Source organism: Lygodium microphyllum, chromosome 20 (genome assembly GCF_053477565.2).
Source record: "Lygodium microphyllum isolate KBCC chromosome 20, Lygodium_microphyllum_v1.1.10, whole genome shotgun sequence".
NCBI lineage: Eukaryota > Viridiplantae > Streptophyta > Polypodiopsida > Schizaeales > Lygodiaceae > Lygodium > Lygodium microphyllum.
The window spans coordinates 76,607,244-76,625,711 of record NC_141154.1 but is presented as its reverse complement, the minus strand read 5'-3'; the positions used below and the strand labels follow the sequence as shown (position 1 = coordinate 76,625,711).

General features: G+C 39.1%; 1 protein-coding gene across 2 annotated transcripts; it reads left to right on the top strand.

Moving 5' to 3' along the window:
• Window positions 1-8,209: 8,209 nt before the first annotated feature.
• Window positions 8,210-13,471, top strand: LOC148019049 (uncharacterized). 2 transcript variants are annotated; one of them, XR_015695071.1, is made up of 3 exons: window positions 8,210-8,427; window positions 8,554-9,206; window positions 12,641-13,471. XR_015695071.1 is itself a non-coding variant. In XM_087701605.1 (2 exons), the coding sequence occupies exons 1-2, from the start codon at window positions 8,293-8,295 to the stop codon at window positions 9,082-9,084; spliced, it is 666 nt and encodes a 221-aa protein (XP_087557731.1). In that variant the 5' UTR covers window positions 8,210-8,292; the 3' UTR covers window positions 9,085-12,619. The 2 variants fall into 2 exon arrangements, 1 of the variants encoding a protein (XP_087557731.1); XM_087701605.1 differs by lacking the exon at window positions 12,641-13,471 and having other exon boundaries at window positions 8,554-12,619.
• The last annotated feature ends 4,997 nt before the right edge of the window (window positions 13,472-18,468 follow it).

Below are 18,468 nucleotides of genomic sequence, written 5' to 3'. Positions count from 1 at the left end.
GAGACAAGTTTTCACCAACAAAATGGGAGGAATGGATTAACAAATTGGAGATGCACTTTACACTCTGCCCCGTAATGATGAAGCCAAGATTTACTATGCAACCCTTCATCTTAAAGGATATGCTCACACATGGTGGAGGTACGTGAAAAAATTGAAGGAGACTTTCTCACTTGGGAGGGAGTTTAAGAAGGGTATGCTTGATATTTTTGTATCTTTTATGGAGAAAGAAAATTTGCAAAGGGGATGGTAAGACCTAAAGCAAAGAGACACATCCAATAGAGAATTCCAACATGTTCTTGAATCTATCAATGTATGTTGAGGGTATTTCAAATTTAGCAAAATTGAGTAGGTAAGTGTATGGACTTGACCTACATCTCTCATCGGAGGTTGGTGTTGTGTAGCCCAAGACCATTCACGAGGTTATTCAGGTTGCTAAGGAGTACATCCAAGAGTATGAAAGGGATATGTTTTCTTTTCAACCCAAAACTATGGAAAATACTTTATCAAACTAGTACCCAAGATTGGGCTAATATTTTTAGCCAGTAAAGAGAGGGATTTAAGCAAGACAAATGATTTCAAAACACCTACAACAAATTCCCAACATTTCCCACAATTTATGGAGTAAAGTTAGGCACTAATTTTAGACCTAATGCTAAGGTAAAACTTGACTTTAGGTAGATTGATTTTGGCAACAAACCTTCATCCAACAATGTGCAAGGTAAGCATGTACCAAATGATAAGTTGAATGATATGTACACAAAATAATTATGCTTTAAGTGTGGGGAGAAGTGGACTCCCAACCCCACAAGAACAAATGTAAGTCAAGTAATGATAAGATTAGAATGATTATTAAGAGGGATTAGATATGAAGAAACACATAAGGAAGATCTATTTCAAATGGTAGTCTTACCCACTTATGAAGAACCACATGAAGAAAAGAATATTGCTTATGAAGAGTTCTATGATCTAATGGATGGATTTCCATTTGATTTAGGTGGTCCCACAATGTTGTGTACCATTTCTCATGATGCATGGACTAGATATAGAGATAAAAATACTCTTAGGCTCAAGGGGGTTGTAGATGTTAAAGTTGCTTATATTCTTGTGGATATGAGCAATGCACATAGTTTTGTTAATGTCAAATCTTTGGATGGGCTAAAGCTATTGCCTAAGCACATTGAGGATACAAGTTGCCAAAGGGACTTATGAAGCTATTCATGAAGTATGTCCATACACTCTTATTGAGTTATCATGGCAACACTTTTTGCTCCAAAAAATCATTGTTTCCTTTTATAACATTCTCGCATATATTGAGTTCAAAGAATAGCATTTAAGGCATGTACGGGAGATATTTGACACATTGAGAAGACACAAGCTCTTTGTGAAAGAGTTAGTGTTCTCTTATTGAAGATGAAGTGGAATACTTGTCACATGGTCGGTGAGAAAGGAATTAAAATGGACCTAAAGAAAGTGTGATGTGTCTTAAGATTGGTCTACCCTACGAACTCAACATCTTTGAGAGGATTCCTTTGTTTATCCTCTCTCTACCAAAGGTTTATTAAAAAATATGTGCATATTGCAGCTCCATTAACTAATTGGCTGAAAAAAGAAGCTTTCTTTTGGGACTCTATGGCAGACAAAAGCTTTAACAAGTTGATGTAACTCTTAATTTCAACACTAACTTGGTATGTTTGAGTTTCTCTAAGATGTTCGCTATGTGTGCAGATGGAAGTGGACAAGGTAAAGGGGTCATTTTGTACCAAGACCATGGAGTCATTTTCCACAAAAGTAAGAAACTTAATGACAAGGAGCACCGACTTCATATGTATGAGCAATATACACTCTCTATCTTTCATACCATTAAAACGTGGCATCACTACATATATGGCAGCCATTTTAGGATCAAATGTGATTGTGTGCTCAAATATTTCCTCTTGTAGCGTAATTTATCCCCAAATCAAAGAAGGTGCTTATCAATATGTCAAGATTATGATTTTTAAATCTCATACATGATAGGAAAAGACAACATTGTAATAGATCCTTTGTCTCACGAATGTGGGCATGTTGACTCTCTACAATCTCTACCCTATGCAAATATTTGGATTCATGATATCCAAGAGGAGTATTTGGTTGACGAGGAAGTAACCACTATGATGAAGAAATTTTAACAAGCAAGAGGGGAAGAGTATCCTATTTTCAAATGCCATAACAAGCTTATTTGGTACAAAGGAAGGATTTATTTAATGCCTCAAACATCATTCAAGTATCGTATTGTGCCAGAGATACATTCCTCACCATTGGTATGATGGGCTATTCATGACATTTGATGGCATCCATAAGAGTTCTTATTGGAAGGGCATTTGGCAGGATGTCAAAGATTATGCCATGAAATGTTTATCGTGTCAACTAAACAAAGATTCCACACTTCTATCTGGTGGTCTGCTTTGGCTATTACCCATTGATCAAGGAAAGTGGACTAACATAAGTATGGATGTTATCATGGGATTGCATACGATGAATGCAAGAAAAACATTCTCAAAGCACAAAATGTCATGAAGGCTTATGTAGGTAAGAGAAGAAGACATTTGGAGTTTGAAGAAGGTTATTGGTTCCTAAAGGTGCCTAAATCTAGGTACGCTTCTTTGAAAGGAGGCCTAAGATAGTCTCACTATCTATGAGCCTAAGAAGGTTATCGAAAAGAGAGAAAGTTTTAAGAAATAAATAAGTGCTAGAATACATATGAAATGGTGGGGCTTACCTACAAAAGAGTCCACTTGGAAGGCATCATCATATCTTGACTCTTTTCCTTGGATTTTGCAAGAGGAAGAGTGAATTCTTGAATAGGGCAGCTTGCTGTATAACATTTTTGTCATAAAATAAATTGTCTTTACTTAGTCAAAATGCAACTTCTATGGTTAGAGGTGGTACTACACAATGTCTACTTTTTTATGACACTTCATTTCTTTAAATCGGTAATGTTTGTCAAAAGTTATGGCACTTTTTCCTATGACAACCTTGTTTGGACAATTGCAATAGTTCATAGATATTCATTCACTTGTACTTCATTGATTCAAGGGGATCTTCTATAGCACGAGGACTCCTATTTCATTGAGGATCTACATCATTTGAAGCTTTCTTTGTAAATTTCCATTGTAATTCTTCCTAAAATAAAAGCTTTGAGGACAAAGCTTCTTTAGATAGGCTAGTAATAATAAAACATAAGTGCATATACTAGTAGCTTTAGCTTGGGTGATAAGTCTAAGTTTTAGATGTAAGCATGTGCACATAGCAAGAGGTGAGTATGTTGTTGAACTACCATCATCATCTCCATTGTATTTCCTCTATGATAACATGGTTCATGGCTATGGCTATTTCCTTGTTTCTTAAGTATTTCATGGATATTTCCTTTGTGCAAGAACTCTAAGAGCCTTGTTCACACACACACACACGCACACACACGCACGCACGCACGAACGCACGCACGCTCGCTCGCTCGCTCACTCACTCACTCACACACACACACACACACACACACACACACACACACACACACACACACACACACACACACACACACACACACACACACACACACACACACACACACACACACACACACACACACACACACACACACACACACACACACACACACACACACACACACACACACACACACACACACACACACACACACACACACACACACACACACACACACACACACACACACACACACACACACACACACACACACACACACACACACACACACACACACACACACACACAAAAGAACTACAAATTTACTTCTTGTTTATTGAAGCTTTAAATCTATAGAATTTGTCAAGCTATTATATGAGATGTTCTCTCCAAGTTTGATATTGGCAAAGATACACTTTGGGCTTTGACAAAATTTGTGTGGCAATTCACAATACTATCTAGTTGAGACAAAGTACATTTTTTAAGTATTATGACATTTTATACATGCTTTCAACCTTCAAACTATTGCCCCCTTTCACACTTGCATGTCTTGGAACATGTAAAAAGTTAGCTACTTGAATATGAATTGCTTTCACACTATTTGGAATGTTTTGAAACGAACTTGACATATTGTAGCCCTATTCACACTAGAGGCAAGCTTGAATTAGTTAATTTCAAATTGATTCGATGAAATTTGTGTCCACACTATAGCTATATTGAATTAGTTTAGTGTTTATCTCGAATGTAAGAGAGCCTGTTCATGTGTCTTCATATATCTAGCATTCGAAAAACCCTCTAAAGAGTTAGACACTACTAAGGGAAGTAACTCATATGATCTCTCCATATTTTTAGTGATTAAAAAATACAATGCATGATTTTATGATATATGTAATAATATATCAAATTATGAACTCCAAATCCATGAAGCCATCCCCAAAATAATTGTAATACTCAAAAAATTCTTATTTGGAATGAATACTCTACCCACCTTCAAGTGATGATTCTTAGTGTGGCAAGGTCTTGTCTTGAATGTGAGTGTCTCTCCTTTATGCAATGTGGAAAGAACTACCGAAATAAAAATGTTGGAAATAGGTACAATGAACCTTTGTTGACACTAAATGAATTGCTCTATCTTATACTTTTAATGCACTTGTTGGAGATTGTCAAATGGCATGTTTGATGGATAGCACAACATTGGAGGTATTCGAGCAAAAGTAAGACAACTAATGTGTCTTATAGCATGTATTTGGTTTTGTAAACAAACTTGCAATGCATGATTATATTGGTTTTCTTCACCAAACCAAAGTTTGGGGGTCGGTTTGGTCTAGTCCTATTGGTCTGTGTTATTCCATGATTTCCTCTTGGTCATAATTTCTTTTACAGGAATTTCATTTCTTGTTTCTTGGTTTGTATGTGTGTGTGGTATATCCGATGTAGTCTGAATGGTGTCTCCCAATGATAGTGGTTCAGTATGTCCCACTACCAGTTCATGACTACTCATTGTTGCTAGATGCAGATTGTGTTCGTTGAGCTAGTCTCCATCATTTTGTTGCCCTTACATTCCCACCTATGGATACGAGCACCTCTAAATAAAGCATTATGAGGCGGACCCCAGACATCAGAGTGTATCAACTGTAAAGGTCTCGAGCTATTCTTTACATGTCTCATAAAGGGAAATCGTGCCTGCTTTCCAAACTGACATGCAGGACATACATGGCTAAAGTCATTATACTTGAATTTGGGCAATCCAAGTACCACTTCCTTCTACTACATAGATTTCAGCTTTTGAACGTGTTATTCCTTTCTAAAATCCTATTTCTTATTTTGAAATATGAAGGGGAAGGTCCAAAGGATAGTAGTAAGGCCACATCACCTTTCCTTGACTTCCCTTTACTCCAATCTAATGTCTTAAGTCTACTCTTCAATATGTCCACCCACTTCTTTATAGAGAAGTATCCTCTAACTTGGAGCTTAGAGTCAATTGCTAGGATTTTATATTTCCAATTCAAGCCTTCCCATTTGCTACCTTTTGTAGTCTTGCTTTACTTAGCATTGATTTAGTGATCACGACCTAGGGTTCATTAGATCCTGATGATCTGGGGACTAACTTAAAGTCCCTTGCTCCAATTTAATGTATTGACTCTATTCCTCCACACATCCACCCACTTCTTGATAGAGCTATATCCTCTAATTGGAGCTTATAGTCAATTGCCAGGATTTTATCTTCCCAATTGAAGCCTTTGCACTTGTTACCTTGTAGTCCTACTTTGCTTAGCATTGATTTATCGATCATGGTCCAGGGTTCATTAGGTCTTGATTTGGGGAGTAACTTAAAGGCATATCGTGTGGATTTGTCTTGAATTTATTTAAGTTGTAATCCCCCTTCAGTTGTACTTGCTATGATAGTCATCCAAGAAATGTTGTGCCGTCTCTCTTTCTCCCCACAACTCCATAGGAAGGCCCACTTTTTCTTTCCACTTTCTCCCACTGTGTCTTGGCAAATGGAGTAACAACAATCACAAACATGATTGCGGGGGATATTTTTTCTAGAGCCATTGGCTTTCCACCAAAACTAATTGACTGGGTTAATAGCTTACCCGATTTCTATTCCACTTTGTTTACCACCCATTGCATCTTAGCAGAAGCGGAAGCACATATGCTCAGGGGGCTCCCAAGGTAGTGGAAGAAGCAAAGGATAACTCATCTTCCTCAGAAAACTCATTTGAATCCATTCAGGTTGGTCATCCAATCCAGGTTATAGCAACTCAAATTTGTGCCTACTGAGTTGCTCACCTAAAATCTTGGTATACAAGTCAAAGGTGTTCAAAAGCTCCTCGATATTTTCCTTCTTTGCCTCTATTATGGCTGACTTATCATCTACAAAAAGATGAGTACATAATTATTTGTCATCTAGGAGAGGGAGGCCTTTGATCAAACCAAGTTGCATTTTATATTCTAGCATCTCAAGAAAGGGATATGCAACTATAGCGAATAGTAAGGGGGACAAGGGGATAGCTTTGCCTTATTGATATTTTTAGTAAGGATAGAAGGCATGGGAGCTAAACCCTTTAATCTTCACCCTAGCTGACACATTAGTGAAGATATAGTGACCCTTTTAACAATACCTTCTCCAAATCCAAGCTTGACTATGAAAACAATGAGGAAATCCTGTCTCAATCAATCATAAGTTTTATCCAAATCAATATTTAATAGCACAAATTTCCCCTACATTCAATAGCATATTCCATTGCAATGATGTTCAAGATATCATCTTGGATCTTGTGTCCCCAAACAAATCCATACTATGATTTGTGGAGTGCCTTGTTTAGTATGGACTTTACCCTGAGTGCCAAAGCTTTTGCGATAATTGTAAGGGGGCACCATGAAAATAGTTTAATCCTACCCTCATTGATGTCTTTGGGAATCTAGCCATTCTTAATGCACTAGTTTGCAAATGCACATATGTAGAGGGCCGCATGTCTCCCATAGAGCTTGAAAAACTTTCGTGGGAATACTATCTAGATCATGAGATTTGCTTTTTTTTCATTTTCCTTGCTACATAATTCATCTCTTCAATTGAAAATTATAGTTAATTGATAGACAAATGCAACTATAATAAAGCCTTGCCTTTTTAGTAACCATTGCTTCTTGTAGTAAATTGATCAATTATATGACAACACAACTGGCCCTTGCTTGATATATAAAGACCTTGTCGATACTATAATACTACAAACTCTTTCTATTTGTCACCCTTAAGAATGCATTTAGTTTGGTTGTTGCTTATGCACAATAGAAACAAGAAAAGAATGACAAAACTTAAGATGGTTGATCACCACTACAAGATAAAGCAAAATGATAAATACATTTTGTTCTCTCATTGCTAGATTCGAACATTACTGCTATGGTTTTTTGTTACATAGATTTACTAGTAACTAGTGTTGGTAGCTAAGGCTTCTCCCTTCAACTCTCAAATGGATGAATGAGCGAGTTCTAAGGTGAGGTAAACAGGGCCAATTAATTGTAATTAAAGTAGTTACCAAAGTGGAGAATGTATGCCTAGCGGTCTTCAATTCCATCCAAGACTAAGGAGGATTGACATGTGATAGCTTCACGACTTGCATCTCATGTATACAGGAGACTTTGGTGGTCTTGAAGGGTTTAGAGAAGAAGGGTTCCTTGTTTAGAGCGGCATATGAGTCCCTTAGAAACTATAGCTAACTACCTTTGGTCATCTCCTATGTAACGCCCCCTATTATTACGGTGTGGTGATGTAAATGTTTTCTTCACAAGACATATATGTGCATTATAAAAGGACTTGTTTTGTTAGCTGTGGTCTTCGATACTGTGGCACATATGGAAATCTATTTCAAAGATGTCTCAATTTTGCACAATTTGTTTGAAAACACAACGACATTCTCAAGAGATGTAATTAACTAGTACTCCTTGATGCATTTACAGACTAATGGTTAAGATAATATCCATTCGCCTAAAGGGTTGTGGAAGAGGTGTAAGTCCCCGTGAAGAAACACTCTCGTGTCATACTATGTGCATTGTGAATGATAGGTGAACCTTCGGGTGTGTTTTCTGATCTTTGACGTAGGAAGGCTTCGAATCGGACGGTCAAAATTTAAACCGGGAGGGTGAGAGGATCCAGCTTTTGAATTGTGTAACCAATGAAAGGGGCGCGAATTCTCTCCCGAAAGCCTACATAAAGCGCAACCCAGGCAGGATTTGTAAACCACCATAGATATTCGATAGCGTCTTCTGCTCTCCCTGTGAACTGCAGTGTCTGTGCCCGAGCTGTCATCCATGGCCACCGAGACCGTCTCTGCCCCTGTCTCAGATGTCGAAGCCAAGCCAGCTTCCAAGAAGGCCGCCAAGTCCGCTGCGGCAAAGAAGCCTAAAGTCGCCAAGGCTCCGGCTGCGCATCCTACCTACCTCCAGGTAACGCTGTGGGGGAGCCTTATTCCATGTGATCTCGTGCTTTCCTTGCGTTACTTGTTTGTCATGGGGTTAGGCAGGTGTTTTATCTCGCTCATCATTTGATTGGTATTCTGTGTGTCTCCCCAGATGATTGTGGAGGCCATCTCTGCCCTGAAGGAGCGCACCGGCTCCAGCCAGGTTGCCATAGCTAAATTCGTAGAGGAGAAGTACAAGACAGGCCTGCCGCTGAACTTCAAGAAGCTACTGTCGGTGCAGTTGAAGAATCTGACGAAGAATGGGAAGTTGGTGCAGGTGAAGCACTCGTTCAAGCTGTCGGAGGGGCTGAAGAAGCCGGCGAAGGCGGCGGAGAAGAAGCCGGCGAAGGCTGCGCCGGCGGAGGGGAAGAAGACGACGAAGAAGAAGGCGGTGGCCCCTGCAAAGCCCAAGGTGAAGAGCGTCAAGGCGGCGTCGGCTGCCAAGGCTCCCAAGGAGGCTAAGAAGGCCCCCCCGAAGGCCAAGGTGGTCGTCAAGAAGGCGGTCAAGGCCAAGGCCCCCGCCCCTCCCGCCAAGAAGAGGGTCGCCGCCGCCGCCCCCGCCGCTAAGAAGAAGGCTGCTACCCCCAAGAAGAAGGCCGCCCCTAAGGCCAAAGCCCCTGCTTCTGCCAAGAAGAAGGCCTAGATCCTTCTCCCTCTCCATCCCTCCTTCCCCTAAACGGTGTTCCTTAACACCACCCCTTCTTCCTTTGAGGATTCTGATCCGCTCATTAGCATTTCCGGCATGGCGTGTGCTTCTTTGCTGAGGTGAATCTCTATGTGTATGAGATGGCAACATATGGGAAGCTTGGCTACCTTATCTAAAGGGTATGCTAGCCAAGTTTCCTTTATGTTGCTCACATACTTACATCTAGTTGCTTGCAAAGGGGAGACTTGACTAGCTTGCCCTTTGTAAGTAGCTTCTTTATTATCAAGTTCAAAAGGTGTGGTTGGCCATGTTGTGTAGTTTAAATATTTGTGGTTGTGTTAGGTGGAGGGTTTTGTTAATAATATTTCATTTTCTTTAACAAGATGTTCTCCTTGAGCTTTGATAGCTTATCCTTAGTAAAAATGTTGTTTTTGCTTCATCTATACTATTAGTGAAGGAAAGGTGAGGGGTGGGTGCCATGTGGTACCTCCCCATCTCCCCCATAGAAAACAAAGAGAATGTAGTCCTTGTCTTTTTCTTCATAAATGATGAGAAGTTATAAATTGAGACAAAAGTAGTTATAGGTCCTTGAGTAAGAATAGTGATGAGTTTAAGATTGAGCTTAGGATTGGGAGATATATTTAGTTAGGGAAAGTGTTTAACAATCCGAATATTCCTCTTAGAGATGATAGAATGGTTGCTTTGAGAGATGGCTAATCTTTTATTGTTTGCTTCTAGTTGGATACCCTTGCAAGAGTACTCATTTCTTTCTCTTTAGGTTTAATCAATTATCATTGGTCTTAGGAGATTGCACCTTATGTGTTTGAATCAAAGTAAATAACATAAGCTTGCTTTCTTGGCTTGTTTCAAACTTATTTGATTTATTTGCATCTCTTAGATGAGATGTAGTCATAGGTTCTCTTTTTGTATAGCACATAGATAGGTAATTTCTTAGAGATATTGGTAATCTTTTCTTAGTGGGAAACTTGTTTATTAGGGTTTTTAGAGTAGTAAATTCACTTTTGCTTAAGTATAGTTGTTTAAACTCTTTTAATTATTTTCTTTCATTTTGAGGTTGGTCTTAGAATACTTACCCTTTTATGTTGTGGAGAGCTTATTAATGAATTGTATGTCCTTTAGGGTAAATCTTTTTCTCCTCCTTGCCTTTGGTTAAAGGCTTACCTCTTGTAGACTTTAATGCCTTGATAACTTGGGCATTGTCTTGGATTAACAATGTTGGCTAGTCATCCCTCTTGAAGATTAGGTGTGCTTGTTAGTTCATTGGTTGGTTTGAAAATGCATTTATGATTGAACTCAATGGAAAGACCTTAAGTATGAATTGGATGGATTTGCATTGACCTCTTGTAATTAGAGGTAGCCCTTGTGGGTTGTGGGCATAAACTAAAATTTGTTAGTGATATTGTCACATTTGGTTAGTTGTTTTTTTATTGCCATTTGAAGTATTATTTGTAATTTCTTTTTTATAAGAGGTCTTGGAGTAGGCACATGTTGGATTTGTTGCTTTAATGTTTTTCATAAATGTTTGGGTATGTTAGGTGACTTGGAATAGAGACATGTTTTCTTGTTTATCCACATCTTTTCTTAATTGTTTACTAGAGTGAATCATTACATTGTTTGGGAGAGAAGAAAATGAAAGCATTTCAAGTTTTTAAAGGTATGTTAATAAGGAAAAAGCTTTGAAATATATTAAATGAGAGTGTGAAAGGGGAGCCACTTAATTAAAGAGAGAGCCACTTAACTTAAGTAAAGTGTCTTTATCATATTCTTCACTTGTGCTTTTATTTGCTTTGTCTTCTTGCTCATTTTCTTCTCTTTTATTTTACAACTATTTTTAACTTGGTTTTTTGTCTTTTGCTTTTCTTTAAAAAAAAGAAAAGAAAAAGAAATCCTTTGTATTTTGTGATGTAAATATAGTATGCTCTCTTAAATACGTTTCAAAGTTAGTGATAATGCATTTTTGGTGATACAAACTATTAATTAAGTCTTCAATAGAATGTCCTATTATCATGCTAGATGATGTGTAATCACAATTATTTGTAATGCCCACCCCATCATCCATGCCTTGAATCCAATAATTAAAATCATTATCCTTTGTATCATACACACTTTTGGAGAGCCTTAATATCCTATGCATTGGGAAGTCTTGATAAAAAATTGTCATTTCCTTTGGATACTCTCTATTACATACAAGACATTTGGTAGGAGTAGTTTTTCAAGAATTTTCATTTTGCATGACATGATATATTATTTGTATCTTTCTAAATATCACATATTTTTTGTTAGGTAAGTGTACTTGTAAACATTGTATATTTGGTTTCTCATTATGCAATGGAAAATCAAATATTTGCCAACATGTCTCCAAAGTAGATGCATGCAAGGACTATTAGGATTCAATGCACCATAAGGACCATGAATATTACATTTTGAAATTGTTTTAAATAATGTCAAAAATTTACTTTGTTTGGTAACTTAACATAAACCAATATGTCATATTAAGACACTTTAGAGGGCTTAAAAGGGTGCTTTAAGATTGGTGAAGTATCAGAATGTATGCACATTATTCAGGATGATGATTGCATGCACACAAGCATTAGGGATTATTTGTAAGCTAATTTATAAAAGCATGAAAATATTAGTTTATGGATGTATATTTTGTTTAGATTAGGATTGATGTTTTTAAAATTTTCATTTAGGAAAAACAAGTTGCTTTGGAGAAAAGAATTAGAAAAGATGAGTTGTGCAAGGAAGATAAATGTATGACCTATTTTTGGGATGTCTTTTGTATTTTGAGCACTAAGACAATAAAAGTAAAAAAAATGCATGTATGGGGGATGTGCTCATCCATGCATGGGGGGATAATTGTATCCGGTCTCTCGCGCACTCTTCTCTCTTAACTCTACTCTTTGGCATTTAATTGTTTATGAATTTTCTTCAATTTTTGGTAAAGCTATGGTGATTTCTTTCAACATTGGAATTAGAGCGCAGTGATTGGTATGTATGTTCCTTTCAAGGTCTCCATTAAGCTCAAGGTATCCATCCATCATCAATGTCTTCTTCTTATCCACCATCAAGACATCATTGAAGCAGTTGCGAGATTAAGCTATTGTCCATTGGTTTATGGCCCAACGCAAGGGAGAGGTCACTTTTACTCTTTTCCATGTATCCCATGTATAATTGCAATAGTTCTATTCGAAGGCTCTTTCACAAGGTCTTTGTCTTCTCAAGGCATGTTGTTGTGCCGCTACACGCATATTGTGTAAAAAAGTGTAGAGTGTGGCTTTCTTATTGATTTAGAGAGCCAATGCTATTTTAGACATTAGTCTTAGTGTCCATGGTTCAAAAATATTAGATTTTAGTAAATTTTTAATATTTTAGATATTATCTCTTGTAAAAATCCATAAAAATGTAGACAACTTTTAGATTATGATAACATGTAAAAGAAAGAATGTGGCTTTTAGCTAAATTGAGAGGATTTTATGTAAAAAGAGAGATTGGCGAAATAGCGTGACGCGTGATTGTTGTTTTCAAGCAGTGAATAGCACTATGAAGTGGGAGATGAAGAGGGAGTGATCGAGCAGAATTCTGGTCAAGTGTCTTGATATTTTATCCCCCTTTTGGAGCCAATGGAAGCGTCAGATTGGCAATTTGAGCAGCATGGAAGAAGGTATTATTTTATACACGTTTTTGTCTATTAGAGTTTTATCTTCTCATAATGCAGGAATAAACTGATCGGCTTCATCTCTGTTAGTATTCTTATACATTTTCTATTTCTTTTTGTGAGTATTTTTCTACGTCTTTTATTTCTTCGAAACCCATCTCTTCCATTTACTCCTCTTCTTGAACCTCCCTTCACCCTGCTATCTCCTATCCTCGTGGTGAACTTTCGACACCAAACGCTCTGACATCGTGTTAGGGGAAGTTTATGCTATCATCAAAGGTGAATTTCGAAAGATATTTGGGTTGATTTGGGGTTGATATCTTCAGTCATATTCAGAGACTTAGCTACAACATTGTTCTTTTAATTCATTTCTTACTCTACAGAAGACATCTTGTCAAAATATGCAAGTATTATGTGCCCCTATGGCAGAGCAATGTTTGTAGATCATTTATAGATGCTTTGAGTTGAATTAAGAGGAGCTTTTTCTCTTATTTCTTGGCTGTGGTAACTTATCCTTATCAGGAACTCAATTTGAATTTCTCTTGAAGCAAGTCTCTTTGCACTACAAGCCTTGTAATTGACTCATAAGCTTTTGTCCCTAACAATATACATTGAATGTAGTCATGCAAAGTTGATTCATGCTATGGCATCATGTATGAATGATGGGATGTAGAGTAGTTTATGATACATGACAGCATATTATACTTGATTTTATAATTTGTGATTGCTCTTACAATCAAGAAAACAAGCTTGATTTGAGTTAGAACTTATGAGATAATACTCTTGTGATCTTTGCTAAGAACATGCAGTTGGAAGCTCTATTAACATCTTCAAGAACTTGGCTTGAAACCTTCAATCCTTCTCTTATCTCTACCATCTCCGGAGTCTAAGCTCTTGAACCTCCATATATTCTTTTCTCTCAAACCCTTGTGATTGGTCGTGAAGTATCTCTTGAACCTTTAAACATTCACTGTAATCTACTTATCTCTTGAAGACACATCTCTATCTATCTTGTTCGATTTTCTTGCCAAACCCTTGTGGTGACCTTCAACCCTACGCGTTGTGACAACACTTTAATCAAATCTATTAATAAATTTTCTCTACACTTAAGTGGTTTATTCTTAAATGTGCCACCAATTATCTATCCGATAAAGCATCCATATGGTGGAATGTACTCCCATCAAAGCACTGATCATCCTCTTATATGGGATGCGTTCCAAATGCATTTCAATGATTCTTTTCTACCCCCTCAATTCCATCTCAATGCTTGAAGAAATTGGGCGAATTTTTCATGGCAAGAAGGTGACTATGTGGTTACCTACACTAGGCGATTTTTGCAATGACTTATGTTGTTGCGGATGCTACAAGGAGTTCTAGAAGGTGTGCTCCAATGAAAATATGAAGATAGACTTCAGGTATACAAGCTAAACTTGATTCTCTTAAGCCTTCTTCTTTGGAAGTTGTTGCATCCAATGAGCATGGTGTTGAAAAAGAATTCCAAGCTATTGCACACATCCTTCGAACACAACAATCTGCTCAAAACTATTTTCATAACAATAACCACAATCCACAAAGGCCTTTCATTTCTTTTTGTTCAGATGCTGCTTCACCTCCTTCTCTACCTTATTCCACATAAGCTAAAGCATCTAAGGTTATTTTTCATAATGCAAATCTCAATGTTCAACATAAGAAGTTTAAACCTACTTGTTGCTACCATTGTGAGCGTCCTGGCCATCTTTATATAAATTTCCAAGTAAAATTGTTAAACAACAATAACGGCTGCAACACCAACAATACGAGTACCAACAACAACATCATTGCCCAATCACATGACATAGAGAAGAAATACTAGTTTACGCTTTTGATTGGACCACCAACTCTCTTCAACAAGAGGCAAGAATTGAAGGTAAGCAAGGTATGTATGTTTCTCCTCATGCTTTATTAAAAGTGAAAGGTATTGTTCAAGATTATGATGTGATTATCTTGCATGATGACAGTAGCTCAGATGATTTTATTTATGAGAAACTAATTGGAAGACTACATTTGGAAACCACTCCATCATTATATAAGGTAAAATTTGATTTTCAAGGAATAAGATATAATGGAACTCATGAAGTTAAAGGTCTCGAAATAACCATGGGTTCTTATAAAGAAAAAACATAATTTTCTTATGGCTCCTTTACAGTCTTTTGCTATCATTTTAGGTATGCCTTTTTGCCATCAATATAACCCAATTATTGACTACCACACTCATTCCATAACCTTGAATTTCAGGGAGAGTATATCATTTTTCATGGCAACACTGACTCAGAGTTATTTCCTTTGATTTTGCACACTTAGGGAAAGTATGCCCTTAGGAAACAAAGCAAAGCTTGTACGATTTATGTTATTGAGGTTTAAAATCGTGAGATTGCACTCCTTATTACACCATCACAAAAGCAATTTATGGCTACCTATAGAGATTTTTTTTGTTGATGATGGAGGGGAGCTACGGAGCTCTACCCCGAGACCTACCGACCGCTTATTGATCAAGCATTTCAAGCCGAGTGGTCATGGCTACCTCTCACATAGCCGATGTGCAATGCCTATCTTACGGGTGTAGTGAGCTTACCTTGATGCTCGATCGAGTTCCCTCCTCTCTCTTGCACTCCGGTAGCTCCACGATCCTTGCGGCAAGCTCAAGCAACCTCAAGCCCTCTCCGTCAAGCTCCATCCTCCATAGTCGCGCGAGAGAAGAGAAGAGAAGAGAAGAAGAGTAGATGAAGAGAGAAGATGGGGAGCTTCTTCTCCACGATCCCTCACTCTCACTCTCTCACTCTCTCACACTCCCTCAATCCCTCACTCAAGCACAAGTAAGAAGGCAAGAACCAAGAGAAGAAGAAGAAGAAGCTTTGGCCACACATAAGAATGAGCTTCTCATTCACTTTTGAACTTTATATACATGCTCTACTTTTTGGGCGGTCATCCCCTTATCCTCTTTTTTACATGGTCGGTCATGGCTTAGGCCCTTTTTTCCATTGTCCTTCTATCTTCCTAGCTTCCTTTCCATTGCCCGTCTACATTTACAAATTGCACAGGTGAAAGCCCGAGGTGAAAGTCCGACGCTCCTTAAATTAAATCATGATGCGCTTGCGCTTTTTTACAAAAGTATTGACTTGCGCTTTTCCTTGTGCGCCTTTTTCCTTTATTTAGGACTTTTTTGCATTTCTTGTGCTTCCATATTTTTCTTGGCGCGCCTTTGTCTTCCGTTTCACTTTGCCTTGGCCTTTTTCTTCTGCTTTAGCTTTTCCAGATTTTCCACCTTGTTCGTCTGACGGTTAACATTATCCCCCTCCTAGACGAGTGCTAGTCCCATGGCACTCACCCTTGTAGGTAGCAGGCTTTGGCCTACATTGAAGACATGGGTGGAAGGGGCATCGATGGTTGCTGCGGAGGAGTGTTGGTGGTGAGGCTAGGCGGGGAAAATGTCGGCTGGGACCTGAATGGTGTAGTCCCTAGCCGTAACTATTTCTAGAATGCTTTTAAACAATGCGTTACCTTTCTGCTTGTCTCGAGCTGCCCTCTCCTCTTTTGAGCACCTGGTGCTCGAGCGTCTGGTGGGAGCCTGCACGATCGGTGTTGCCATGCCCCCTGTGCTCCCTTGAGATTCCATTACCCTGGCTTGGGGATTTTTTGGCCTATGTTCAGGGCGGTGTTGCTTGGGGCCTCGTTTCTTTGCATACCTTTTAAGGGTAGGTACGTAGTGTTCCGGCGGAGGAGCTTGTGCTACATGCTCCCTTCGACGGTGGATAGCGTCCTTGCAAACCAATTGCACTGGGTGCTCCATGTCGGCTACCGTAGGGGGACCTGCAATATGTAAACCAAGGATTAGGCCTTGAGGCAAGATAAAACTATTCGCATGAAGGGATTATACAGTGTGTTATCAAGCACACATGACAAGAAGGGGAGATGTGAGGCATGCAGTGCTTGTTGTAGAGGGATGGCCCCCATGATGATGTTCATTTGGCCTCTAGCCATTAGCATATCTTGGCTCATGCTAAGTTGCGTGGACTGGTTGTCATGGAGTGGGGCAGGGCTCATCCTCGGAAGGATAGACTGGAAAGGGGGAAAGGTGTATAGAAAGGGGTACCCTATCTACACCATCAGAGATGTTGGTTAGGGCTTCCTATGGTGGTAATGAGGGTTGCATGCCCTCCACCTGGAGGCGGGAATGATCACACAACTTCTAAATGTGTGGTGAGAGGAGGACCTGAGGGGCTTAGCTTGTTGAACCCAACTCTTCTCCCTGCGCTTGACTATCATTGCTTGTGTGTGTTGATATTGTTTATACAGGGTCACAAAATTCATTGCTTATTTATGTACATATTTACGAATCCATGTCACTTCTCGAGGATAAAAGCCAATTGTAGAACTGCGGATTGTACTGGAGTGTGGCACATGCATCTAGTACTCGTGGCAGCTTACTCAATACCGATAGATATTTTGCAACATCAAGTAGCATGGAACCTTGTTCGAGTCTACTGGCAACATGTAACTCCTCCTCAGTGAACAGAGAGTTCTCTTGGCTAGTTTCAGCTAAGTCCGTATCCCGAATGGCAGTCAGCACTCGAAAGGAAGTTGGTGCCACATAAGTTGGGTCTTTTTGAGACCGCCATTTGGCCAATCGCTCCTTTGAGACTGTCATGATTTGGGCTCCTAGTTCAGCCATTGCAATGCGGGTTTCAAACCAACGTTGTTCAAATTGAATTCGACCCTTTGATTGTCACTTTAGTTGCTCTATCTCTAAGAGATTTGGTTGGCAGAGCACATAATTGAATGTTACAATTAAGCCTAGTTTGTTGGCTTCCTCGTCTGAGGTGATTCGCATGCGTTCATGCAGGAGCCTGTTATAGTGCTCGTCAAGATGTTCTTGCTCTTCCCAAGATAAGAAAAATGGCAAGTATTCTTCAAGCTGTTCTTTAGGGAATGCGCCCATGTCTGCCACAGGACATAGACACGTGTGAACACTTTGAGCTTAACATCCAACTCGGTTAAGCATTATGCGACACTTCTATGTTCAATGAGGGCTTGCTCAGTTGCTATCTCATGCAAGGTTCTAGGAGTTTGCCTAGGCTTTAGCATAGCTGGGGGCTCAGGCTTAGATGAGCAAGATTGGTCAACTCTAGGATTGCTTATGCTCTTTGGGTTTCCATGTTTCTTCTGAAGCTTTGTTATTGCGTCATGGTTCTCCTTGGATGTGGTATAAATTTGTCACCCTGTTGTGATAGCGTCGTATCCACTCTTGATTGGTCAATGCGAGTTCTATTGTCGGTGGATTGAGTGTTGTAAGCAACCATTGATGGTAATGACTGCTTTGATTTTTCAGAGCACACGGATGTGTCTGAGGTTCCACTGCTATTAGAAGAGGCATCAATGGGGTCATTGGTGGATGGAATCGATGCTTTATTCCTCAGCTCTCCAACGCTCTTGGTGTCAATGTTCTTGGGATCCACAACCACCTGTAACTGCTGTTAGCCTTGCTAGGTTATGAGGGTACAACTGCCTCCCTTTTTGGAGAGTCTAGCTCTTCCCTTCTGTTTAAATTCTTCAGCCTAGACTTTAGGCGCTTTAGAAGTGCTAGAGTTGTCAATGAAGTTGGTTGCGACACCTCCTCCACAGGTAAACTACTAAGGACACGTTCCGCAAGGGGCGTCGTCACGACC

Bases quoted from the DNA above. Each gene is read 5' to 3' on its own strand.
- LOC148019049 (XM_087701605.1), top strand. From the start codon at position 8,293: ATGGCCACCGAGACCGTCTCTGCCCCTGTCTCAGATGTCGAAGCCAAG. The intron at 8,428-8,553 runs GTAACGCTGTGG...GTGTCTCCCCAG, and splicing joins CGCATCCTACCTACCTCCAG to ATGATTGTGGAGGCCATCTC.